This window comes from Emydura macquarii, unplaced genomic scaffold (assembly GCF_026122565.2).
Source record: "Emydura macquarii macquarii isolate MOO-44397 ecotype Brisbane River unplaced genomic scaffold, CSIRO-AGI_Emac_v2 contig_3647, whole genome shotgun sequence".
Classification (NCBI taxonomy): Eukaryota; Metazoa; Chordata; order Testudines; family Chelidae; genus Emydura; species Emydura macquarii.
Genome location: NW_027133784.1, coordinates 889,320 through 915,400, shown reverse-complemented (window position 1 = coordinate 915,400; position 26,081 = coordinate 889,320). Strand labels below are relative to the sequence as shown.

The window sequence follows — 26,081 nt, the reverse complement described above, 5'->3', positions numbered from 1 at the left end:
ACTCGGGCACTGCACTCACCTTGAATAGCGGACAGATACACAAAGGAGTCCTCGTGTTCCATATTTTCCAGGAAAACCTAGAGGACAAAGCAGACCAGTTACCTTCCTAGGGGCATGAGCCCCATCTTCTCACCTTAGGCAGCTCCAGTCCCGCACACCTGCTAATGTTAGCCACACTTCCCCATTTCTCTGAGCTGACCCGTATCGCTCTGACTGAGTGAAGCCTACCTTCCTTGCGGGTCAAGCTGGAGCTGCAAGCAAGGCTCTGTGCACTCTGTGGGGAAATAGCTTTTCTCTCCACCTTGTGGGCAAGTCTGGAGGCAACAGGAAATTTTGAAAGGGGCCTCGAAACTCTAAACTTTGACAGCAACTAGTTGTTCCACTGCCTCCTGACCCCAACATGCACCTCTGCGGCCAGCAGTGAGGGACACGTAGGCTGGCTGGAAGCTTCTGCCGGCAGTGAAATAATAAATGCTGACAATTTAAATGATCATAACTAGGCTTCAGAATCAGCACCCCGCTGAGATGAACATGGACGTTTACACCTCTCAGAGCGGTCATCTGGGTAGATTCCCACAGCATCGTGACCTGCACATGGCCCTGGTTAAAGGGTCACAGCCTGGGTCCTGGCTGCCATAAATATAACACTGACTCATGAAATGTGCGAGGCGCACACTGATCTTACAACTGCCCATCACTACAGCAGAGACTTCCAGCTGCAGCAGGGGAATTGGCTCAGGAATGTCCCGAGTCCTGCCACAGCATAGAAGACAATTGGTTTCCTTAGCTATTCACAGGGCTGATCGGAGCCTTTCACCTATAGACAGCTCTGAGCACCTTCCAGCTTTAACTCGGTTTCCTCTCCTTTAGCACATCTGCTCCTCCCTGAACCCAGTGATGAGAGGCAGAGGTGGGGCATTCGAGGCCAACATGAGAATAGTGCCCCGGACATTAGCCATGTTGGGCCAGAGGAACCTTGTTAATCTCATGTAACTGGGTGAACTGAAGACGATGTGTCCCAGTCTACCAAATCATCACGTTTACTGCTTCCTGGGGCAGGGAGGAGAGAGAACAAACCCCAGCATTCAGAAGGAACACAGTAAAAGTCGCTGGGGTCATGAGCAGGATGCTCTGCAGAAAAAAACATGCCAACCCAGGATCTGCATGCTCTTCCCAGAAATGGGTCTGGCCAGCCTGAGTCACTCCCCCAGTGCCCACATTGTCCCATGTGGGTTGTCATGTAATAGGTGTGAAGACAACCCTGTGAGCATGGCACAGCGAGACAGTGTCGGAAGGGAAACCACCCTAACCAAACATGATCTGTAAGCAAGCTTTACTTCTGAGCTCCGCCTACCTTGAGGAGTTTCTCCTGAATCTTAAGTCCATCTGGATCCCTCTGCTCTATCAAGTGGCAAAGACTCCGCAGGGCGGCTGCCCGTGCTGGGATTTCAGGGTCGTAGGCTGCTAAGAGGAGCTCCTGAAGCTGTTGTGGAGCCTGAGCGCAGGAGATCTGCTCCGCTGCAGGAGTCCCAGCTGGGCACTCTTTCTGCATGGTGGGTTCCCCACTCTTTCCTTTAGGAATGGGGTTACTGGCCAGGCTGCTGTTTGTGGGACTGGAACTTTCATTACTCTGTGGCTGCTCCAGGCTGAGCCCAGCTGTCCTGTCCTCGGGTCTTTCTGTGGGGGTCAATCCTCCCAACCTGCTTGACCCTGTGTTTTCCCCGAGGGTGCTCTGGGCAGCCCTGTAAACTGTTTGAGTGGAGAACGCCCCGTGAGTGCAGATGGTGATGCGCAGATCGGCAGCGAGCTCCTGGATGACGAGTTCAGGATGGACGCGGGAGATCTCCTCCAACAGGGGCACCAACTGCTTTAAGACAGCAAAGTCACTCGACTTCAGCTGAAAGAAAAACATCACTATCACTGGGATTGCCTCCAAATGAGACGTGCACACACCGACTTCGAGCGGCTCCAGAGAACATTCCCCTGGGCTGAGGGGCTCGGGAGAGGGAGTGGTGAGAGACAGCACAATGGAGTTGAATCCACTAAAACCGCACCTTCGGTCACTGCAGATCTGAATCTGATGGACTAGATAATAACGTGCCCCAACTGGCAGGTGTGAGCATTGGAGTAGCCTCTCACATGTCCCTCCCAGCCTCACATGGGGAGGCGGCGACAGGAGGCCCAGAACACCTCTGTCCATTCACTGTCTCCGACGGAGTGATTTTGCATAAGCTGAACGTGACCTGCAGTAAGCAGTCTGACTGGTTCCTTGTCCTGCTGGCAGTGCAGTTCAGCCATGCCGCACTAGCTCTGCTGAGCCAGGGGGATGCTCCTCGCAAGAGGCGTTTATTCAGACCTGACGCTCACTGGAGCATGTACAAAAAGGAACATGTGACGTGCAGGTGTGAGCCGTCACCTGACTAGCTAGATGTGTGTCCAGCCACACATGCATGTAAAAGTGTAGGCAGGTAATTGCACATGACCACCACAACGCACATGGTCTTTTACCTATGCTTTTGAGGATGGAGGGTCACAATGAAGGCTAGATGGTGACGTGCAGATGGGCAGCACACTCCAAATTCAGGGTGAATGCAAGAGATTTCCTGCATTTGTGCTAAGAGGGTATTTGCTTGGGGATTTAGTTAATCTTTGGTTACTTTTTTCATGCCTAGACGTGAGAAGCAGCTGTGGTTCAACCTTTGTGTGACTATTTTATGACAAAGGTGCCTAGATCCCAAGATTAGGAGCCTTTTGTGTATGTTGTAAACCAAAACAAATGATTTCCTGAGCCTCAGTATTTGCAAGGAGCCAGGTAAAAGAAGCAAATGTATCTGCTAGGATTAGACAAGGAGTCTGATAATTTGACCATTATCAAAAATAAAGCAAGTGCATCACCTTCCTCCCCAAAGCATATTCCGGAAATGAACGTGAACTGAGACATACAGCGCTTTTCACAGGCTATATACACACAAAGTATAAGGCCAGAAGGGAGCACTGTGATCATCTAGACTGATCTCCTGTATAACACAGGCCATGGGACTTCCCTGAATTAATCCCTGTTTGAACTAGAGCAGATTGTTTAGAAAAACATCTGATCTTGATTTAAAGTGATTTCACAGCAGATAGCTTTTTACTTGTTAAATGACATTTACAGGGCAAACATGCTGGGTTATTAGGAAATGCACATTTCCCTGCTTCGGACTAAGCGCCTTTGTTTGTAACCAAGACCTCAACAAATCCATTGAAAGGACCTCAACAAACAGCGAAGATGCTATTTTAAGGAGAAAATTGCTTTGTGCATGACAAAAATAAAGTGGCAATTTCCTGCATTTAGCACACAGCATTGTAAAGCCGAAAAGAAACCAGGAAGGGAGAAGACTTTGGGGAGGTAAAGGGGGGGGGGGGGGGGAAAGAACCTGGGGAGAAAGTAAAGGACATTTATAAATCCCAAAGGATTGTTCCACATCTCTCAAAACTGGACAAATCCTCTATCTACCTATCGCCATCATCAAAGCCAATCCCCAGCACTGCCTCTCGTCCATCCAGGAGATGCCAAGAGGGTCAAGATATCCTCGATCACGCCTCATGAGAAGAGACTCGCCCTTCCAATACCCATGTGACCGCACATCCTAAACCATAAGCTAGCAGGAGACTGAACATCTCCGGATCTCCCCCAGACCCGTGCGCACAGAGCTCACGGGCTCGGAATGCCTATTTGGCATCAGTGACGTGTGCACATTAGGACTGGATTCATCAGGCTCCACAGCCCCCGTCGGAGATGGGAAAATATTATCCACTTTCTTATAGGTGGGAAACTGAGCTACAGCGCAGGCAAGAGATTCGCCCAGCATCACACCACCAGTCAGGAGGAGAGCTAGGTACAGAACTCCCAATCCCGCTGCTGAAATCCTGACACCTCCATGCCTTCAGAACAAGGCTCCATTGCTTTCTCTCAAGTTTCCAGAGATGAAGGTGGCATTTTTGGTTTCCTTCCTCGTTTGCCCGGCAGCACTGATTGCACCAGCCTTGCTCTGGTAAAGCTCCAGCAGGGGGAGCACAGGAGCTACGATCTACACAAAGGACGTGTACAGGGCTGTGGGTAGGGAACCAGAAGGCTCAGCAACAGAAGGGTACATTACGGAGCAGTCTTGAATGCAGGAGAGGTAATATCTTTTACTGGCCCAACTTCTGCTGGGGGGAGAGACAAGCTTATACAGAGCTCGAAACCGTGTCTCTGTCACCAAGAGAAGTTGGTCCAATAAAAGATATTACCTTATCCACCACGTCTCTCCAATATCCTGGGACCAAGGGTTTCAAAATTCAGTCATTAGACCTGGGAAAGCAAAGACCTGAGTAGTGAAGCCTGGCTTCAAGAGTTTTTTTTTTTTGCACAATTGTGCAAAGCACTTGATTCAAAACCAAGATCAATATCCCGTGTGGCCATTCGGGACAATACACTCCCACAGATGTCAACCACCATCTGCTCTGGGAAACCTTTTTCGTTCAATTGACTTGGACATGTGAAGTTGCTTCCACTAGCAATGGCTAATGAGTTAATGTAAACTAATGCGAATCAGGTCTGATTTAGGAGTGGGCCCATAGAAAAATGCACAAGTGTGGAGCTGCTTTCACAGCCCTGCTCCACGGCGGGTCAGCGGCCGGCCCTAGAATGCACATTTTCTGCATCTGAGGAAGTGTTGCTCATGCCAGAGGACAGGGCAGTTCATGAAGGAGCAGACCCCAAAAGGAAAGCAGGAGTCTGGGTGAGGAGGCAAAAAAGAGGGGAGAGAGTCAGCTTCTGCTCTGAATTGTCATGGCACTTGGTTGTTTTAAATCAATGCTAATGAGAGGGACGGTGGCCCTCAGTGCTCCAGGCTACCCTGCAATCAGTCATGGTACATGCCCACCTTATGTGAGTGGAACATTCCCAGGCAGTGATTCTGAGGAAGGTAAAACCCTGTTAGGCCCTGGGCAAAATTCCTTCCCAGCCCCACATTTAGCAATCAGTTTAACCCCATGCACACAAGTGAAAAGCCAATATTAAATACCCAGTCCCACTGACAAGCGAAAACACTGGGATTTGGCAGAGAGTGGAGAAGGGACTTTCTCTCTTCCCCTTGTACCATGGCACAGGATCACTATTCTTGTCACACTGTGCAAGATCTACAGAACTAAAGCCAAGGAGAAGTGCAGCAGTTTGACTAAATGTGCTCCCAGGCCCTGCTCCTTCACGGCTGGGTGGCTGTCTTGCTAGAAACACACCACATTACAAAGAGACCTTTGTTAAATGAACAAACTGATGGAGGAAGTGGTTGAGAAGTGAAGTAGGATACAAGCAGTGCAAAGACCTGCGTATCGGCATGAAAATGCTTCCAAAACAGACACAAGGTGCTGCTTAAAGAGCACAGGTAGGCAGCTCAACTGTGAATCATCTGGTCCCAGTGTTACAACACAGCCACATCCTTCACCACATTACACACTTGGCCCCTCCAGCTGATGCAATGGCATGAATCAATTTCTTGGCTTCACTCTCAGACAAAAGTTCACAGACATGGGGGACAGGAAGGGGACGGAAGCATTGTAGTATCCAAACCACAGCCTTAGAGTCATCCTAGTGAAGGGAAGACATGTCTGTACAAGGGGCAAGGCACAGGAGTGGGAAGGGGGAAATGACAGGTCTCTATTTCCAAACTTTCAATCTGATCAGATCTAACTAACCATCCAGTTCCAGAAATTCTAGTGTCGCCTCTCAGCCCATGCACTGGCTGTCACGCATCTTCCAGAGTAGCCTGCATTGCTGGTCAGGGGTTCCAGAGTCCCTTTCACGCACTCAGATTATATGTGCACACCCCACTGTGTCCTGGCTTACCTGCACTGCCCCGCCTAACATGGCAGCCACTAGTCCCATAGACATGCTGAGAGTCTGCGCTTCCACAGTGCCCTCTGAATCCTGGGCAATGCTGGCACATGCCCGCTGCAACGTAGCTGCCACAAATTCCACCACCTGCCAAAGGAAGAAAGTTTGGGGAATAGAAAAAAAAGGAAAGAGCTCATCATTCCAGTGAGACCCAATAATCCCTCGGCCCTTAAAACAAGTTCTAGCATCATGCCCAGGGCATTGCACCCTCCTGAGGGGCTGGCCCATAGCCTTGAAGGCTTGCTGAGTGCTCACTACACATTGCAGGAGACATGTGCCTCTACCAGGGGAGGCAGAGACAGACATCTCCACTTGGACGCGGAGCTCCTGATTATTTGTTTGGCATTCCCAAAGTTCTCAGTGTAGTGCCATAAACAAAAATAGCCCAAAGAGCTCCGAGTGCAGGAATGCTGGGAACCCGGGGGAAGGGGATGACAGCGTGGCTTTGCTTCATTTATTTATAAACTCAGTTGGTGGGCACCAGGAAGCCAGGGGTGTCAGACACTTTTAGCACATTTGTAGTAGTACGTGAGATAGGAGCCCACAGTAGCTGCTCATATATTATTAGCTAGGCTTGTCTAATCTTCCTCACTATGAAAAGCAGCTCAGTGACATTGTGCCTCAGCGTTCCGATCATTTGAATTTTAACAAGCAGACTTGGCTGTCAGCACCAGAAATGCCAGGCAGCAGCCAAATCAACAGGCCTCCCCCTCCCTCCACGCCTTCCAACGTAACACAGAACACGGATAGTTCTGAAAATACACGAACATCCCCCGCCTGAGTCAGACATGGCAGGTTTTAGCCCAGAGCTCAGCTAAACCCCTGAAAAAGACACACATTGACAGACTGGGCTATAAACAGCAACAGCGGCTTGGCTTCTGACAAGGCTTTCCGAGTCCTTGTTTCCAAAGCAAGCAGCATTCTTCTCTATTTTACTGCAGCCCGTCACAGTCCCTGGATGATGGGGAGGGCGCAGCTCAGCTCGCTGCAGTCATTAGTAGGCCTCTCCAAGGGCAGGAGCCCTGAAGGGTCTCCAGGGATCAGTACGTTGGCAGCCCCTGGGACCTGGGTGCACTTTAACTAAGCCTTTCTGACCTTAGCTGAGCAAACTGTCAGTCTCTGCAGTAACTAGAGTTTATACAGAGTGAGAGGGTCTGACGTGGGCAAGGACAGACCAGGGGGAGGAGGTGCTGGGAAGCAAATGGCAGTGGACTCATCAACTGATCACAGTTGGGAGGGAAGGCAGAGGTCGATTAAGGGACCAAACATATTCGGAAAAGGCTAGAGCTTGAAATACTAACTAGATAAAAATAGACTGGGTAGGAGTTAAATACTGCAAAAGACAGTAGAACCTGCGTGAATCACGAGCGCCTCGGGAATGGAGGTTGTTTGTAACTGAAACGCTCGTCAGTTGTTCTTTCAAAAGTTTACAGCTGACCAGTGACTTAATACAAGCTTTGAAACTTCACCATGCAGAATTAAAATGCTGCTTTCCCTTCTTTTAAAAAGAAGTTTACATTTAACACGGTACTGAACTTGCTGCTTTTGTGTGTCTCTGCTGCTGCCTGATTACATGCTTCCGGTCAGTCTGTAACTCTGGTGTTCATAACTCTGAGGTTCTCCTGTATTAAGGAAGGGCCGGGTTTAAAATACCCTGTCAGGAACAATTTGAAAGCACATTAAAATAGGGCTAACAGCAGCGCAAATAACAGTAATGTTGGCTAAGTAGGGGTCAAATGGCAAAGCAGGGATTCAGCCTGGGTCACATATGTTCCTTCTCCCTTCCCTCATCTGTAGGCGCTCAGAGGCAAGGACTGTGCCGTTTTCCACTGACAGCAGAGCACTCAGCGTCATTTGGGGTATTCAGTGAATAAAGAATAATTGGTCTTTTCCAGAAACACTCTGCAGGGTTTCCAGCCCTCAACAATTATTCCTTCTGTAGGCACATTTCATCTGTTCAAAGAGCTCCCCAATTATGCAGAGGAAGACAAGGCCATGGGATTAGGCCTCCTGCACTCCATGCAGAACCTGCAGTCAAGAACAGGGTCAGATATTTTTTCCCATGTTTCACAACTCTCTGCAAGAAGCTTTAAAAACAAAACCACGTTTCTTGCCAGACAGATTTTGGCCTTCTCCATTTGGCAGCCCAAACCTTTGATCTTCCGTTAGCTTCCTGCCTTTTGAATAGAGCTAGACATAAATTTGGCTCTTTTGGTTCACTTCTGTCTGCCCACCAGCAACACAACTCTGTAACGAGGCTCATTTACCGGCCGCTGCACAGCCAACACGGAGCACCCCAGGGCTGATTTGTGTTGGGGATGGAACAATAGTGACTATTCGTATTTCATGCAGAGGTTTCAAATCCGAGTAACATTCTTTGGGGGTAGATCCCATTTTGGGCCCCACGGCAATAGGGCAGAGGGCCCATCAGATACCTGGCCACCACATTTCCACCTATCTGGGGCTCCTTTCATCCCTCACAGCAGCTCATCTCATCTCTGCAGTTTGGGTAAGGATGGTATTTGTTGTTCCGGATAAATAACTGATCTGAATTCTCCTGACGTATTTCAAACTGCGAACCATAGGTCAGCTGGCTCTGGGAATGAGGGGCTAGGGAAAAATACCGGCACTCTCATTAGCCCAGAAGGAGGTGCTGTTGGAAATGGTACCGGAACCCCAAGTGTGACAAGGTCTCCAGATCAGTGGTTCTCAACTTGGGTCCACAGACTATGTCTAAGATTTCCAAAGGGGTCTGCACCTCCATTTGACATTTTTAAGGGTCCACAAATGAAAAAAGGTTGAGACCCATTGCCCTAGATACTCAGCCCCAGCCCCTCCCACCAAGGTGCCCCCTGGTGAATGGGGTACAAGTGCTGGCTGCAGAAGTCTTTGGGAAACGTTTAGAGGTGCTCCTGGTCATTTCAGGCTGCAATTCTCCCTGCAGCAGCAGCTGCGCTCTTGTCACAGGAGGAAACCCCTGTCCTCACTGCACCCTTCCCTCAGTGCTTGAGATTCCGTCACTGGAAAGGCAGTAGCCACGTCTGGCTTCATGTCACACTAGAACGGGTTCAACCAGGCCCCTCTGAGGGTCGTTCTGTGAGCCTCCAGTTGAGTTCCGATGGCATGTCCCATGTGCAGTGCGGTTGCCAGTGCCCCGCCCCCCGGCTCTGCCCTGACCTACCTGTGCAATGCCTGTGAACACAGTGTCTGAGACGCTCTCACACAGCATGGCCACCAGCTGCAGAACACGCAGCTTCTTCTGCTGCCCCCCGCCATGCTGGTTGTGGTATTGCTCCAGAGTCAGACAGGAGAGGGGGACGGCACCCAAGCTGGCCTCCGCCTCTGCAGCCACGTGAGTCAGCTCCTGCCAGGGAGGGGAGTGCATGGCACAGACAGACAGACAGACACACACAGCTGAAGACAGGCAGTCACCGGCAATGACAGCCCCCGCCACTCAGCTGGGAGTACCCAGCTTGCGAGTGGCCAGCGGCTACCATCCAAGAACCAAGTCAGAGTTAGATAACACAGCAGCAACACCGAGCAGCCGATTCTACTATAGCAGCTGCTGGGCCTCAAACCCTTGCTGCCGTCCTCGCCCTAGCCCAGAATCATCATGCCAGGTGCCCGGAGGGCAGCTGCTCCGCACGGAGGCCTTGGGGGTTCTTCTCCAGCCATTTCCTAACGCCAGAGCTTTCCAAAGGGATCTCATGCTGGTTCCGTTACCCAGGCCCGGGATCTCCAGCCCCTCTCCTCATACTGTTACCACTGGCCCCAACTGGTGCAGGCGGTCTCCCTCACGCGTATCAGGTGAAGACACACTAAAAGCTTTCCCCTAAGGGGAAGTAGGCTGTAAACCTGCCAGGGTCGTGCTTGCCCATTTGCTTTGGCGCTGGCCTCAGGCACACCAGATCTTAAATGTATGTTTCCTGACCTATGAAATGAACAGGACCACTGCTAAACACGTCGAGAAGGGCTTCATGGTTTGGGCACCCTGCTTGCTTCACTCAGAAGTGCCCCCTGTGCTGCCACTGCCACCTTCCCATCCATACACAGGGCGAGCTCTTCTGGTGGCCATTTAAAGAGGCCGAGACAAAGAAGCGCAGAGCTCAAGGCACAGGGAAGGGCTGTAACACCATGGTACCAACCACAAAGGGGGCTCGTGGAAGCTGGATTCTATGCTCTGCTTGGCAGCTGGGGAGAACAAAGCATGGCCTGGCCCAGCCCTGGTCTACACTGACAAGTGGCCATGGCAATGTGAAGACTGAATGCGAAGCCACAGGAAGACAAAGAAATGGGGGGGAGGGATTTGGGGAAGTGCCCTTCCTTCTTGAAAGCCAAGGTAGTGGCAGTCTGACAGGGATTATTCACAGCCCTAAAACCCCCCAGTAAAAGTCAGACACGTTCCTGTTGGCAGAACGAGGGTTAACCCTTTCACAGACTGAGGACTCCATGTTCCTCCTCCGGGCTTGGTGCGGACACTGTCAGGCAATATAGTTCCACTATGCCTGTGGTGGGTCTTTCCCTCCCACTCCAAGAGATTTAAGTGGAACGTCCTCCTTCTTCCAGAACCCGTCCCACACGCAGCACAGAACCAGTAGGCATATGGAAGTTAACCCACTGGCAATGCAAGGCACTTCCTGGACCCTTGTGCTCAGCACAGACTGTAGCTTCTTACCTTTAAGCAGTAGATGAAGAAGTCGCCAGCTAAACCGCTCTTCTGGCAGTGAGTCAACAGGTCTACCAACTGCTCCATCTGCCACTGCTCCGAGGAGACCTTCTGGTAGAGCGCCTCCTCCTTGTCACTGAAATACAACCGATGTTTCACCCAGCAGGAACCCACCCAGAGTCTCCGGTTTTGGTTTTTGAACTACCCCATGGCAAGAACGTTTTCCTGGCACATTTCATCCCCACGTGCTTTAGGGATTTACAGAACACTTGCACGGGGGCATCCTGTCACCCTCCCAGAGAGATGCAGCAGTGCTACAGCCCAGTTCACGACAGGAAGCGGAGAATACCAGCAGAAAGGGCAGGGGAACTTATAAGACATTTTATTTGAAGCTGGAATTTGACATGGGCATCAGAACTCAGATCCCTACTCATGCAAAACACTCTAATTGTCAGGCCTGGCCCCGGCTGCCAGCACACTCAGAGCTGTTTGAGCTAGTGGGCGGTCAGGGATCTGGTTTCACGACTCAAACAAGCATGAAAATCACTCCCAACCCCAATTGCTGCTGAAGGTGCACCCACAAGAGGACGGTCTGCCGGCCTTCTCACTGGCCAATGGTACACACCACTTCCCTCCCAGAAGAACTCCTAATCTGCTGCTGGAATGCCAGAGCCTTGTCCATGTTTCGATGAGGGAGCATGTTGGGGTGTGAACCCATGCTCCGATCCAGCAAGCTAAGTCTGCCTACCGACGTCAAGGAGCAGTGGCTGAACCCTTTCAGTAAGAGTTCTTTGTTGTATTTAGTACCTGCCTCAGTGTAAGATCCGCTCCTCCCCATACTTACAGGCCCTGCAGGGTTTGGCACCTGGCTATTTCAGGTTTTAATGAGCCAAGCCTTTGGTGAGGAGTGCTTTCCAAGCCCCAACTGCCCAAGGGGCTTCCGGCTTATCTGTCCAGCTTTACGTCTCGGTATTTCCCACTCCCTCCCAGCCCACCTGTCACTCCAGATCCGGGGAAACTGGGGATGTGTTTACAACTGTTTCATCACTTCCAGGATTTTGCAAACTCCCATACACAGCAACACCCTGTATTGCACTCCATGAAAGAGGACAGCCAGTAGGTAGCTGACGAAATATTGGTTAGTTTTGTGATGCAGTCAGTTCACTGAGTGACCTGCACTGATGGTAGGAATGACAAGGGCAGACTCTATGGACACCAACTATTTAGCACATACATAATCCACCCCTCTGCAAAGAGCTGGGTGAGCATTAAATTAATGAATGCAGCAGCCCTACTGTTTCCCCAGCCATAAAAGAGAGAAACAGATACATGGAGGGTCTTGTCTACACACAGAGTTGCACTAGTTTAACTTAAGCAGTGATTTTAAATTGATGTAGTTAAACCCATGCAAACCCTTGTGCGACACTTACTTTAGTTCTAACTTGGTTTATTCAAGTTGAAGGAGCAGGTTTAAACTAAACCGAAATAACAACAGCCACCTGGGGTTCTGCATCACTAAATGGATGCAAGTCGGTGTGCAGACAACTCTGAACTTGCCCACATAGCAAGTCAGTGACAAAGCGAGAGTTCCTGGCTCTTTCCACTAGGTAATGCTGGCTCACAGATGCATGGTCCAAGCAAAAACTCTTTCTTTTAAAATTGAGTGTAGTGCTGGTGACGGGCTCGGCCTTGACTGTGCTGGAGCCTGCAGTCTTCCACCACCCTCCGAGCAGACAGAGCTTGGGCAAATAGCAGTGTAATGCCAGGCACAGAGGTGCCGGACTCTATCCTGGGCGGGCCATCTCCAGGAGATGCTCAGTCACTAAGGCTCAGCCAGTCAGTCTACAGAGGCTGTCAACAAGGGGCCAATTAGTGCCATGCTGATGCTGCCGCACGTCCAGACCGCTCATTTCACATAGACAACTGATCAGCCTTTAGACAGTGATGACTTCAGACACGACCAGGCTGACTGGAATTTGAATGCGTGATTCAGGAGTGAAAGACCATTTCCTATTCCCAGTCCCCTGGGGCGTCCAGTCTCAGGTCAAAGGGTTCTCAAGAAGAAATTAATAATGCTAATAAAAACCATATTCTAATTTTATTACTGCTTTTGTTGTTGTATCAGGGATGCAAGTCTGCTCCAACTTCACGCCTCATCGTTCCATCAACCTTTGGCTCAGTTTGCCTGGAAGTTGAGGCCACCCTGGAAGTTTCACCTGCTAGAGTTTGGCACTCAGTACAAATCAGTTGTCCATCCCTAACTAGTGGTGACACTCCAGGGGACAACAGCATCCCCCAACACATCTTGAACCTCGCACTGCCAGCCAGCGGGAGTAGGGCTGCTAAAGTGGTGTGTCACAACAGAGTCTCTTACCTGATGGTCTCTTTGATGGTGATCATGGCACCACCTTTGCTAGCTACTTGAAACTGGCACAGTGGATGGAGAAACTGCATGGTTCTACCCAGTCCTGCAAACCCTTCCAGCGTGGAGAGGGCCACCTCTCTCTCTGACTTCTCCAAAACCCATAATAAGATCTCCTGGCACGGTGACCTGTCAAGAAAAAGAGGCCATGATAGAGCCCATCTTCTACCATTGGCATGGTGCCTTGTAATACCGACACAGAGAGCAATATAACAATGATGTTTTTTTAGCTCCAATACACAGTATACACCATCAGAGCGAGCTGGTGGCACCAGGAGGAGGGCAGGTGGACACAGACACACCTTGAAAGGTTCCCTACGTGCAATCTCACAGATACAGCAAACCCCAGGGAGGTGACAGTTATTTATGTCAGCTTATAAGGCAGCTGCAATGAATCACAATGGCTTCTCAGGCTCCTCCAGAGTTCAGCTATGAAAGGATCTGGGTCTGTAAAGATTTCAACCCAGGGGTGAATGGAGAAGCCGGACAGCGTGAATGAAAGCGAATATGCACAGTAAAGACCCCCACCCTCCATCCAAACACCTTGCAGCTGCCGAGCCTGGAGCCCGCCTGCAGGCACGCTTCGTGAACAAAGCTGTTATCTGTGCCAAGCTACCAGAGGAGGAGGAGGGGGAAACTGGGAAATAAAGTGACATACAGCCTATAACTCAGTAACGTTGTGATGAGCTCCAGAAGCAGTTTCATGAAGGTGCCAGGGTTCTGGAAGACTGACCGGTGCTGCACAGCTGCAGTTCGGTTACCCTTGCTGAATTCTTTGAAAGATACAGTGCTCTGGTAGCCCCACCCCCACTGCAGCTGCCTTCGTTGGTTGTTTTCCTGCTTTTAGGAGGTTCCACTGCACCTTTGAAATCATTCATGATGACAAAGGCTGTCTCTGTCTCCACAGAGCTTTTCGTCAAAGCCCTTGCACCCCTCCCCGGTGTTAGTAAGGGTGGAAGGGCTTCTGTAAACCTCCTGGCAGCATGTCTATCAAACTGCTCGGAGCAGGCCCAGAAGAAAGTGCTAAAAACAGCAGCAGCTGGTCTGCACCATCACTGCCAGCGCAGCACAGGGGCTATTCCAGTGGTGGGAGAACTCAAGAAAGAGCTCAGTGAAAACAAAGCTACAATGGCCAGGAGAAAAGCAGGCCCTGTGCACCTCTGGGAACAGAGAATCAGCCCAAATGGGAATCAAATGATCCTTTACTTCAGTCAGTGGAGCTCAGGGACATTCAGGTCCAGGTAAGTTTTCCCCTGTCCCTAAATCTCCCCTGCACACAACACACTCCACACCCAGCCAAGCCCCTCGCCTCATGCACACAGAGCTTTCTGCTGTTCCTGGACAACTATGATCCCTCCTTCCCAATCAGCTCCACATGGGCCAGAGCGTGAAATAATTACACCACCGCTGCAATGGCAGACCCCAGCACGCTGTAGGCAGACTTGTCACCACCTCAAAGTACTAGTTTATGACCTCCTAGGAGCCAAGACAATCACTACATCTACTCCGGCAAGTTTGCTGGTAGTTCTGGGCTGCTGGGTGCATCTGACATTTATGGTCAGGGTCAAGTTCGAATGTAAACTCCATGGGGCTGCAAACTTTGTATTCAGGTATGATCATATCGGGCCAGATATAGCACTGGGGCTCAGCACAGGAGTACCTGCCGTCTCTGAGCAGCAGCAAGGCACTGATTTCTCCGCCCTTTTAATGCTGGGCACCACGCAGGGAGAATTCCCCCACCCCAGGATTCAAAGCTGTGTGCCAGGCTTTACAACATTACCTAGCAGAGGGGTTTTGCCACATGCCTTACCGTAAGTGAGACACATTCTGCTTGGTGAAGCAATAGAGAGAAAAAATCACTCCCAGAGCCAGCTGCAAGGATTCCAGCAACACGTCAGAGGGCTCATTCCCAACCACATACACCTAGGGAGAGAGAGGGCACAGACAGAGAAGGGTCAAATGTCTGCCTGGAGTGCAGAGGAAGGGAAGGGTGAAAGGCACATTCCTGTCTGGTGGGGACTGACTTCTGAATGCACAAGGTGCAGGTTTCTGCTCCCAGCCCTTCCAATGCTGAGTCCTCATCCCCTGATCACACCACACTCCTGTTTTGCTAAGGAACACTGAAAGCAGCCTTAATCAGCACCATCTTCCCCACAGTCATCTATGAATAATGGGATGGATCACCTGTTTACCCGGTCTGCTCATTCCCTCTGCAGCACCTGGCACTGGCCACTGTCGGCAGACAGGACACTGGACTGGATGGACCGTTGGTCTGACCCAGTGTGACTTTTCTTATGAACGCCTTAGCTAACTACGATAGGGCTTCATGGTATAGAAACATTACAGCCAGTTACTCAGGACAGCTAACACTCAGGGTGAGAGCTTAAAACTACAGACTGCAGTGTGTGAAGAATCAAGTCTTTATAAAAATACTGCACCCAGAGTCAAATTGGCACTGTTCGAGAGCTCAGTCTCTTGAAAGTGAAAGCTGGAAGACATCCGTTCTGCTATGCGCTGAGTGAAATATCCAAGGAGAAGGAAGAGGGCCTGTGAGACTCAGGCCATGTCTACACTAGCACTTATGTCGGCAAAACCTTTGATGCTCAGGAGTGTGAAAATACACCCCTCCAAACACTGTAAGTTTTGCCAGCAAAAGCACTCGTGTGCACAGCGCTGTGTTGGCAGGAGACGCTCTCCCGCCGACATAGCTACGGCCACTCGTTGAGCTTGTTTTATTATGTCAGCAGGAGAGCTCTCTGCTGTCAGCACAATGTGGCTACACGAGCGAACGCTCTTACAGCAGCACAGCTTGTAAGTGCAGACATGGCCCCAGGCTGCTGAGAGGCAGCCCTTTGAGGAGACTTCAGAATGACACACTCTTCTCCGTCCCTTTAGTTCAGAAAGCGCCTGCCCAGAGCTCTACACCCAGATACACTTCAAATACCATCATAACCAACACCAGCAACCTCTTCCCACCTCCCAAGCAGTGACCAGCTAGAAAAGCCACACAGATCACGCCGCCCCATCATCCCTCCCTGCCCCAACACTCATGGAGAGAGAGCCTGCAAAATCTCACCGTTGTTTTGAACCGTTTTATATTTAAACAATTTCCCTCATAAAATGGCAGCAGTTTTAGCAATAACTCTGTAGACGCTCAGTTCAGAAGACCAGTAAATACTTTTCTGATGGATTACGCCCTTGTGATTTGTGAGCACCTGCATTTGTTAAGGTACATTTCAAATGAACAGGTGTGTGGGTCTGTTTGTTTGTTTTTCCAACTGCAGAGGGTGCCAGGAGAGGCAAATAAAATATCAATCCTGTTAGCAAGCTGTTGAGTGATCATCAGCTCAGCAGGCTGGAAAACTCTGCTTGCCTGGAGGACACTGTTCCTTTCAGCAAGACTATTTCTCCCAGCACCAGATTCCCCTTGCAGCTGGAGGGCAAGCAGCAGTTCTGAGGAACTGATCTAATCTCAGAGAGCACGTCCAAGTGGTGCTATTGCCTGTCAGAGGCAACATGCTAGCCCAGAGCGAGATGGCAGCTTACCTGAGGAAGGAGGAGATTCTTCTGATAATATCTGACCTATTGCTTTGACGCAAGGGTTTTGCCTGTGCTAACCCCTGTGGAGCCAGGCTCCCTAACCCGTATCTGTTATACACAAAGCCTTCCTGGTGAAGCCCCAAGGAGCATTTTCCACTCCAGCATCAAATGACACTTGCTAGGCAAAAAGCTGCACGTTTGCCAGTAGAAGGCTCCATTGTTCATCTCTCTGCTGTCAGGACTAAAGCACACTGCCATTAACCAGGGCTCCACCCTGCACTCCATAATGAACACCAGGCGCAGAGCAGCCCCCTAGACTGGGCTCTGCCTGCCAGCTAGTTACAACAGATTATGGCGGCCCAACAATCACAGCATTTCAAAGCTCTGACTGGCAAGGCTTCTGCCAAAGATCCAATCACTAGCTTCTTGCAGTTAAACTCCATTGCTCCAGATGCTGTCCTTCTAGTCCACAGCTTGGGACCCCGCACCAGAGAGCACATTCCCATGACAGGACATGTGGCTACGCCTCAGAGCCAGCTCACGGCACACTGGTAATTTTCCTGCCCTCTTGAGTTTTTCCTGATCCCCCCCATTTCTTATAACCTGAACCAGAGTGTCCCCTGAGCTTTGGAGCAGGAAAGCCATCGCGTTTCAGTGAGTTCCGCTGCTTTGCTAGCAGTTGGCCCAATCACCATAAATCCGCTTCAGACTCGACCTGCTCATTCTCCTCCTATTGATCTACACCCTGCAACAGCAGATCCTGAAAGCAGACTAGTCAGTGACACTGCTTGGTAGTGATGTGAAGAATGGGTGATGACTGATGAAGGGATTACCTGTCTGCAGTGCTGAAATTACGCAACACAGAGGAACCCACATGTTACAGAGTAAGAGGAGGGTCTCTGCCATTGCTTCAAAGCTGAATTTAAATTTAGAATTAAGCTATTACTTCGTCCTTTGCATTTAGGAAAGCATCATACTTATACTGAAGGATGTTATAGGATTTCTCCAAGGGAATCCAATGGGATCAAGAAAGCACCATACTACTGACCTCCCCATTCTCTGACTTCTGTCGTCAGGAGAAAATATACTGCCGGTAGCAGAGAGAATGGGAACTCTGTTTCTTTCTCACCATTTCTTCAATGTTTGGAGAGGTACTACCCCAGGAGGAAGGAATGCATCACAAAAGAGAGGAATTACCTTTCCAGCTCTGTTTCCTGCCAAGCACTGGGTAAGCAATGATGGTAAAAGCCAAGTTTTTATAGGAATTAAGCATCCTGTTAGCATCCTTCTGGGAAGGTTAAAACTGGGGAAACGCCTGACAAATGGCAGCTTGACAAAGACAATATAAATGGAGATTGCTCCCAGCAGCCAGAACAAAGCTTTAGATGGAGTCTAATGGAGTCAATGTTTTTGGAACGGCTTCCACTGCAGATCCCTTTTCATAGGTTTTAAGGCCAGAAGGGACCATTGTGATCATCTAGTCTGAGCTCCTGCATAGCACAGGCATAGAGCCTCACTCAGTGAATTCAGCATCAAGGCCATACATTCTGGATGAAATAGAGCAGCTCTTCTACAAAGAGACATTCAGTCTTGATAGAAAAATTCCCAGCCATGCTGAACCCACCACGTCCCTAGATCAGTTGTTCCAACAGATCATTGCCTTCACTGTAAAATGCTCACATTTTCTGAACTATTCAAGTTTCGTTCCAGGGAAAGGTATCGGATAACAGCCCTGCAGACTGAAGTTTCCTGTTTACCCAGGAAGAGGAGATACAGAAACAGCTCAAGTTTCCCCGCACATTACCCCTCCACCCACATGCCTCAGTCCTGATCTGGGTGGCAAACTTCTTCAGGAGTGAGGAAGCAATTGTCCCCACAGTTTGGTACCTCTACTGAGGCTGCCAACACGATCACAGACACCTGCATAGTAAAAACCAGACAGAGAAATTCATTCCACACAAGCCTCCAAACAGCTGTCAGATGGCAAAGCACTAGTCACATCCACTTGCCGTGAGATCTGAACAAGCAGCCTGCAGCTGCAAGAATCCAAGAAAGCAACTCAGTGCCGTCAGTCCTTTTGGGGACAGCTGGTGCTCGTGGTGTGCAGAGGTCTACATGGCAAATGTATTGTGTTTACTTCTGTCAATGAAAATTTGAGCATGACCCTGGGTAGGGGACTCAAACCTGAGTTGAAGCGCTTAGGTATTTGATACGTCCTCAGAGCTAGATTTCTGACAATCCCCAAACTAGTTAGCTATGCTGTTTTAGGCATGGCTGAGTAACAGAGCCAGCTTCTTCCATAACCCAGCCCACCGCCAGTCCCAAGCAAAAGGCTGAGCAGACAATGACAGCAGTCTCCAAATGCAGTTGATGCTGTAGTCTTTCCAGCCCACTCTACCTGAGGCACTTAGCCGCGCATCACCTGCCAATTAGTTACTTGATGAATTCTTCATCCAAGCGGATTGTCTCATTTCCTGCTGTTGGGACACCCTAGTCAGTGTAACACCGAGCAGCTAAGAACAGTGTATCCTTTGTGGCTGAGCGGTACGTGATGTTTCTTTTCCTCTCACCTCTGAATACGCTTTACCTTTCAGCCTGCCAAAAACCTTACACTAAGTGTAACAATGAGTATTTCTGTTCTGTATTTGGGAAGAACCGATCACACGATGATGTGAACACTCTTTCCATTCCATTAATATTTCAGGAGGATGTTAAACAGCAGCTACTAAAGTCAGACATTTTTAAGTCAGCAGGCCTAGATAACTTGCATCCAAGAGTTTTACAAGAGCTGGCTCAGGAGCTTTCTGAACCATTGATGTTGATTTTCGATAAGTCTTGGAGCACTGGGAAAGTTCCAGGAGACTGGAAGAAAGCTGATATTGTGTCAATATTTAAAAAGGGTACACTGGATGACCTGGGTAATTATAGGCCTGTTAGTCTGATGACAATCCCAGGCAATTACAAGGGGATTACAAGTTTGGCTGATACAGGTAAGTGTTAATGTAATATACTTAGACGTCTGAAAGGCATTTGACTTGGTACAGTACTTTTGAGAAAAATTAGAACAATATAAAATTAACATGGCACATATCAAACCGATTAAAAACTGGCTAACTGAGAGGTCTCAAAATGTCAATTGTAAACATTACTGAGTGTGTGTGTTTCTAGTGAGGTCTCACAGGAATCAGGTCTTGGCCCTGTGCTATTTAACATTTCTATCAATGGCCTGGAAAAGAACAAAATCACTACTGATCAAGTTCGCAGGTGACACAAAGGTTGGGGGATTGGTAAATAATGAAGAGGACAGGTCACTGACACAGAGCGATCGGGAACATTTGGTAAGCTAGGCCCAAGCAAACAATATGGGTTTCAACATGGCTAAATGTTTACATCTAGGAACAAAGAACGCAGACTTGAAGACTGACCCTTTCCTGACTTAGTTCCCTCTTCTATCCTCAGACAACAGCTACACATATTAGAGATCCAGATTAGACACTGTACCTTGAACACATCTTCCACGCAGCTGCTGAGCTCTGCCTCTTTCACCAGCACAGTCCCCGCAGGTAAGTCTTCCATTGCCATCTCTAAACAAAACCACAGAGCATGAGCATCAAGACATTGCTGCCACATGCTCCTTTACAGAGTAGCCTCCAGGAGCAGGAGGGTGACAGTGTCTTTGCACATTGCTACAGCATCCAAAGGCAGCTTGGTAAAGCAGCACGGGAACATGTGTGAGCAATTAGGTTACAGGATAATAGATGGAGGGAAGTGAAGAGTTAAGGGTGAAATCTGCAGTCCCCAGGATTAGGCCTGGTCTACACTACAAAGGTGGATTGATGACCTTGCGTTGACCTAGTTGTGCATGTGTTTACACTTAAATTTGTCTCCAGTCAATGTAAGTGCTCCATTATGCTGACACAGCAATACCACCTCTTCGAGTGGGGTTGAACCATGGCTGATATATTGATGTCGATGCAATGTGAGCGTAGACACTACGCTGCCTATGTCGACCCTAACAGTCCTCCAGCAGCTGTCTCACAATGCCCAACACTGACCACTCTGGTCTCAGTTATGAGCTCCGTGGCCCGGGGGTCACATAGACCGAAGGCCCCCGCTCCCCTTTAAAGCCCTGCAAATTTTTTAAATGCCAGGAGTCCCAACAGGAAAAGGAGAGGGAGATGCACAAGGATGTAACGGGGCTTCTCCAACACAGCTGCTGCAGACTCTTGTGGACCTGCAGGTTCAGCAATCCCAGGCTCCACCTCCCTTTGGAGAGCTCCAGTGTAGCACCCCCCTACACCCCTCTCCACATTCCTCACAGCATCAGGGGTCACATCCCTGCCTCTACCACCCAACCCTGCGGGACATTAAAGACATTTCACATGCACTGACCTGTGAAAGCAACAGTAGCTGTATGTGTAGCTAAAATGGACAGGACTGTTCTTTCCCTTGATAATAAATCAATAGAACAGCACTTCAGTTTTTAATGTATTTGTTTTTAAGTGGCACAGTTTTTCTTGGCACTGATTCTGTTACTGAATAAAACTCTATTCTTTGGAACATACTTCATCGTTATTAGTTCACAACATGCTTTGCAGAGCGCCCAGCAGTTCTGAAAGGGCCCACTTACCTGTCACTGCACAGTGTGACACGACTCACAGGATCAGTGATAATTCAGTGTAATAATCATAAATGCACAGCAAGCAAAATGAATAGGTGCATTGACAGTGCTGTAGTCACAGATGTACATCAAGCACCACGCAATTCCTAACGGGCCCCAAAACTCAGGGGCACCACAACGCATCACTGTGGCTCACTGTTAAAGTGCTCCTTCAACGCCTCCCTGAGCCCTATTGCTCCTCCGCGAGCTCCTCTAATAGCCCTTGTGTAAACTCAGCAGACAGCTCCTCCACATCCACGCCGGCAGCAATTTTCTCCCCTTTGCTTCACAAACATTATGCAGGACACACCAGGAAACTAGAACCATTGGGATATTTTTCTCACTGAGATCCAGTCTTGTGAATAAACAAGGCCAGTGTGCCATCAACCTATCAAAAGAGCATGCAGCTGTCATTCTGCACCCGCAGAGCCAGTGGCTGACTCTTCCCTGGGTGCTGCGGAGATGGCTGGTGTACGGCTTCATGAACCAGGGGTAGGCTGGGTCACTACTGGCAATCTGCCAGCTGGGACAGAATCATAGACTCATGGGGCTGGAAGGGACCTCGCGAGGTCATTTAGTCCAGTCACCTGCACTCATGACAGGACTAAGTCATATCTAGACCACCCCGACAGGTGTTTATCTAACCTGCTCTTAAAACCTCCAATGATAGAGATTCACAACCTCCTTAGGCAATTTATTCCAGTGCTTAACTATCCTGACAAAGTTTTCCCTAATGTCCAACATAACCCACCCTTGCTGCAGTTGAAGCCCACTGCTTCTTGTCCTGTCCTCACAGGTTAAGGAGAACCATTTTTCTCCCTCCTCCTTGTAACAAACTTCTATGTACTTGAAAATTGTTATGTCTCCTCTCAGTCTTTTCTTCTTCAGACTAAACAACCCCCGTTTTGCCAGTCTTTCCTCATAGGTCAGGTTTTCTAGACCTTTAATCACTTTTGTTGCTCTTCTCGGGAGTTTCTCCAATTTGTCCACATCTTTCCTGAAATGTGACATCCAGAGCTGGACACAATACTCCAGCTGAGGCCTGATCAGCACGGAGCAGAGCAGAAGAATCACTTCTTGCATCTTGCTCACAACACTCCTGCTAGAACATCCCAGAAGGATGTTTGCTTTTTTTTGCAAAAGTGTTACACTGCTGACTCATATTTAGCTTGTGAGTCACTTGGACACCCAGATCCCTTTCTGCGGTACTCCTTCCTAGAATGTCCGTGCGTGTAGCTTTTTGAACAGTCCTGTGTTCGCAAAGATGCAAGCGTCATGCACCTTCCCTGACCAGCCCACACAGATGTCAGTGATCCACCTGCACTTGCACAACCACAGAAAAGTAGCCCTTTCTGTTAATGTACCCTGTGGCAAGGTGAGCTGGTGCCAAAATAGGGAGATGCTGCCATCTATTGCCCCACCGCAGTTCAGGAACCCCACTGCTGCAAATCCATTAACTACGTCCCGCACATTGCCAACAGTCACAGTCCTGTGTAGCAGGAGGCGATTAATAGCCCTGTACACTTGCATGTCAATGGCCCTACAGTGGATTTCCCAGCTCCAAACTGATTTCTCATTGATCGGTAGCAATCAGGCACAGTGCAGTCGCCACTCGCTTCTCCACTGTCAGTGCACCTCTTGTTCTGGTGTTCCTGCACTGGAGAGCTCAGCGCACAGATTCAAAAGTTCTGCAGCCTCTGTTCCTCATCCCAAGCCTGCATTATGATGTGATCCCACAGTCAGTGCTCGTTTCTCTGGCCCAGAAGCAATGCTCCACCATCTGCATCTGCTCTGCAAACACCACCAACCACCTTGAACTCACTCATCTCACTACGTCCCACAGCAATCCATCCTCCGCGAAATCATCATGTTTCCTACTGACTTGGTTCTTCTTGCAGCTCTGCAAATACCAGAGGATCATGTGTCTCGTATTTGCAACGCTCAGGAAAATAGGGCAGAGCTGTGCAAGCTCCATGATTCTGTCAGAGATGGCAGACAGCAAGGAGAGCTGCGCAGGTTCGGGGAGCTAGATGACATTCTGGGATGCAGACAGCTGCATGCTGGGAAGCTGACCCTTTGCTCCCAGTCCCCCCTGCACGATTCATTTCTGCTCCACCATGCATTGCCAAAACTTCCCAAAAGACAGTGCATTGGATAGTGGTGGGTTCACACTGGGATACCTACCCATGATGCACTGCACTGTGCATCAATAGAAGCACTCTTGGTGAGTACATGCAGCACCACACAAGCAATGTACTAGCTGCAGCGGCTTACTGCTGAGATAGCCTATGTTTGCCGAAGTCTGTAGTGTAGATCTGGCCTCGGACTCCATCACAATGTTGTAAAGAAAGGCTGCAGGACCACGCACGGATCAAAATGCTGCCTGAGCACTTGGTGAATTACCGGCTAGAAAGCTATTACATTTGCATTGGGTTTCCATCCAACAGCTCAGTGGAGGTCTGTGAGACTGGAACACTTTCTCCAAGGGAAGCAGCGGAAGCACTGTCATTTGAGTCAGTTCTAACTGTGGTCGAGACTGAATGAAGCATTGGAGCATATTGGGTAGCACCTTTGCTGGGTGAGAATGGAGCAGGTGACTGAGCACAAGAAGGTATCTTCCATCATAGGGTTGCTATATTATAAACAGACTGGGCGCCTCCCTCCACGCCCCACAGCAAAAACCAGGCCTCCATGCACGAGAGTGACTGATTTCCAGAGAAGGGAGTCACTCCTCAAACCACTTTAAGATCGGAATATATGCAGATATCATGGGGGGGGGAAATCTGGGACATGTGTCAAATACAAGCAACCCACCTGTTCCTTAACCAGCACAACCAGAAAGAGGCAGAGGTCTCAGCAGACTATAAAAACAAAGTATTCATGGACTATTGCCTCTTTCCATATGTTCCAGTCTGAGCCTCCAAACTGAGCAGCCAGCTAGCCAATCAAGAGGAACCCTTTATGGATGGCCCAGGATCCTGGATCTGCAGAGAGATTACTCCATGGGCTTTGTTTCAGGGGGTGAGCCCACAGATCTGAGACAGAAAGAGAACCAGTCTTTCCCTTTTCAGGTGAGGGGTTTTGCTCACTGGTATAGGACCACATGGCCATGAGAGACAGACCATTACCTGCCATATCCCAGCATCGGAGAAGTGGTGCTAGCATGGGATGGAGAAAGTATTTCACTGCCAGCTGAGGGCATTCTCTGGCCATGGTGAGAAGGGTTGTGGTGGCAACTCTCTGGAACTGGTGTGCCGTCAACTTATCCTGAATGTGCAGTAAGTCTAGAACCTGGAAGGGAAATTACACATACAGCACAGGTCAGGAAGTGGAGAGTGCAGCTAACGTCTAGCCAACAGATGAGAATGAGGAGCCCTTTTAACTTGGTTTCAACTGGGCATTATGCATGAGGGGACATCTCAAATATGAATCTGGAGGAGGCAGGACCTCCTTCCCAGTATTTGTTGCAGTGAAGAGTAGGGGAGGAAATCTTCAATGAGGGAAGGTTTTCTGAGATGAACTAGGCCCAAACACCTGCAGCAATCCTGGGGTCAAGGTCTGAGAGGAAGCAAGAGCTCCACGGGGGAGCATTTCTTAAATTCTAGTACTTTCTCATAGCTAGGGCAGTGTTGCCCAATGGTTAACTCAAGTGAGAGGGTGTTAAGACTATAGGAGTCTATTCTTGACTCTTTACTTCCTGACTATATGACCTTGGATAAGTCTCCCAAACTCTTTGCACATCAATTTACCCTCCGCAGTGGGGAATGCGTCACATGCTTGTGTAAGGTTTAACTCATGTTTACAAAGGGATCTGAGATCCTTGAATGAAAGAAGATACAGACGTGCCTGTGATTCACAAAAGGAGAAGGCAGTTTGCGCAGCTGGGACATTCATGTTGAAGACATGTCCCCAGGGAAACGCAAGGGCCCATGGACAGCGATCAACAAGAGAAACGCTCAGCAGACACAGTGGAAGTAAGAGAAAGGGAAAGTGTTTGATTTAGCAGCTAAAACAAATGCCTATCAGCCTACGTCAGAAGACGCCTGTAACAGAGCCACAGATTTCCCCCGTATAGGAGTGTTGGGCTCCTCTGTTGAGTTACCCTGTGGTCAGAGCCAGAACCGCACATAAAGTGCAAGGTAATTATTGCTAACTTATGCTAGCAGGTGGATTTCACTAGCTCCCCCAGGCTGTAGGAGGGGCAGTATCTTGGAGTTTCTCTAGGACAGAGGGATCTAGGGGCTAGGACAGAAGAGGTCCTGAAAGGTGAAGCTGAAGTTTTGTTGTTGTTTTGGTTATTTAAGTGACTAATAAAGCCAAACTCCTGGAAAGGGGGTAAGTTTAGATGATCTAGAATGTGCGTACACAGAACAGGGTGGGAACTTCTCCTATTTACAGATCCCCAGTCAAATCCTTCTCCAGTTTGGCCCAGTGTGTTGTGTGCTGGATCACACTCACAGCACAGCAATGCTATAACACAACAGCTATACACAACAGAAGTCACACTATCCCCCAACTAGGGAGGTGAGGCTATTGCATAGTGTGAGACTACAGGCTAAGCACACAATCCCCTTCTGATGGGCACAGCAGACATGCTCTGGTGAGAACGGTGACGGCCATACCTGTGGGCACACCTGTCGGTAGTAATCCTCCAGGGACAGAGATTGTTGAGGACAGGAGGCCAAGATCCTAGCAATCATGTCACACTTTCTCCAGTCTGCAGCTGCTGCTTCAGCGCCACTGCCACCAGCTGTCCTGGCTGAAAGCAAAGGAGAGCGGGACACAGACTCCATTACACTTTGGCATGCCAAACAGTTCCATTTTTTTCTGAATCCACACATTTAAGGCTAAAAGTTGGGTTTTTATTAACCATTTC

General features: G+C 49.3%; 1 protein-coding gene across 1 annotated transcript in view; it reads right to left on the bottom strand.

The window, feature by feature from the left end:
* Window positions 1–26,081, bottom strand: part of TANGO6 (transport and golgi organization 6 homolog) — an 86,634-nt gene that overhangs the window by 52,975 nt on the left and 7,578 nt on the right. The window contains exons 5-14 of the mRNA XM_067536728.1: window positions 25,828–25,964; window positions 24,334–24,496; window positions 20,047–20,129; window positions 14,816–14,928; window positions 12,958–13,134; window positions 10,593–10,719; window positions 9,099–9,281; window positions 5,870–6,004; window positions 1,355–1,897; window positions 20–77 (exon numbers count right to left, since the gene is read on the bottom strand). Of these exons, the coding sequence (XP_067392829.1) occupies window positions 20–77; window positions 1,355–1,897; window positions 5,870–6,004; window positions 9,099–9,281; window positions 10,593–10,719; window positions 12,958–13,134; window positions 14,816–14,928; window positions 20,047–20,129; window positions 24,334–24,496; window positions 25,828–25,964 (1,719 nt within the window). The remainder of the gene's footprint in view (window positions 1–19; window positions 78–1,354; window positions 1,898–5,869; window positions 6,005–9,098; window positions 9,282–10,592; window positions 10,720–12,957; window positions 13,135–14,815; window positions 14,929–20,046; window positions 20,130–24,333; window positions 24,497–25,827; window positions 25,965–26,081) is intronic.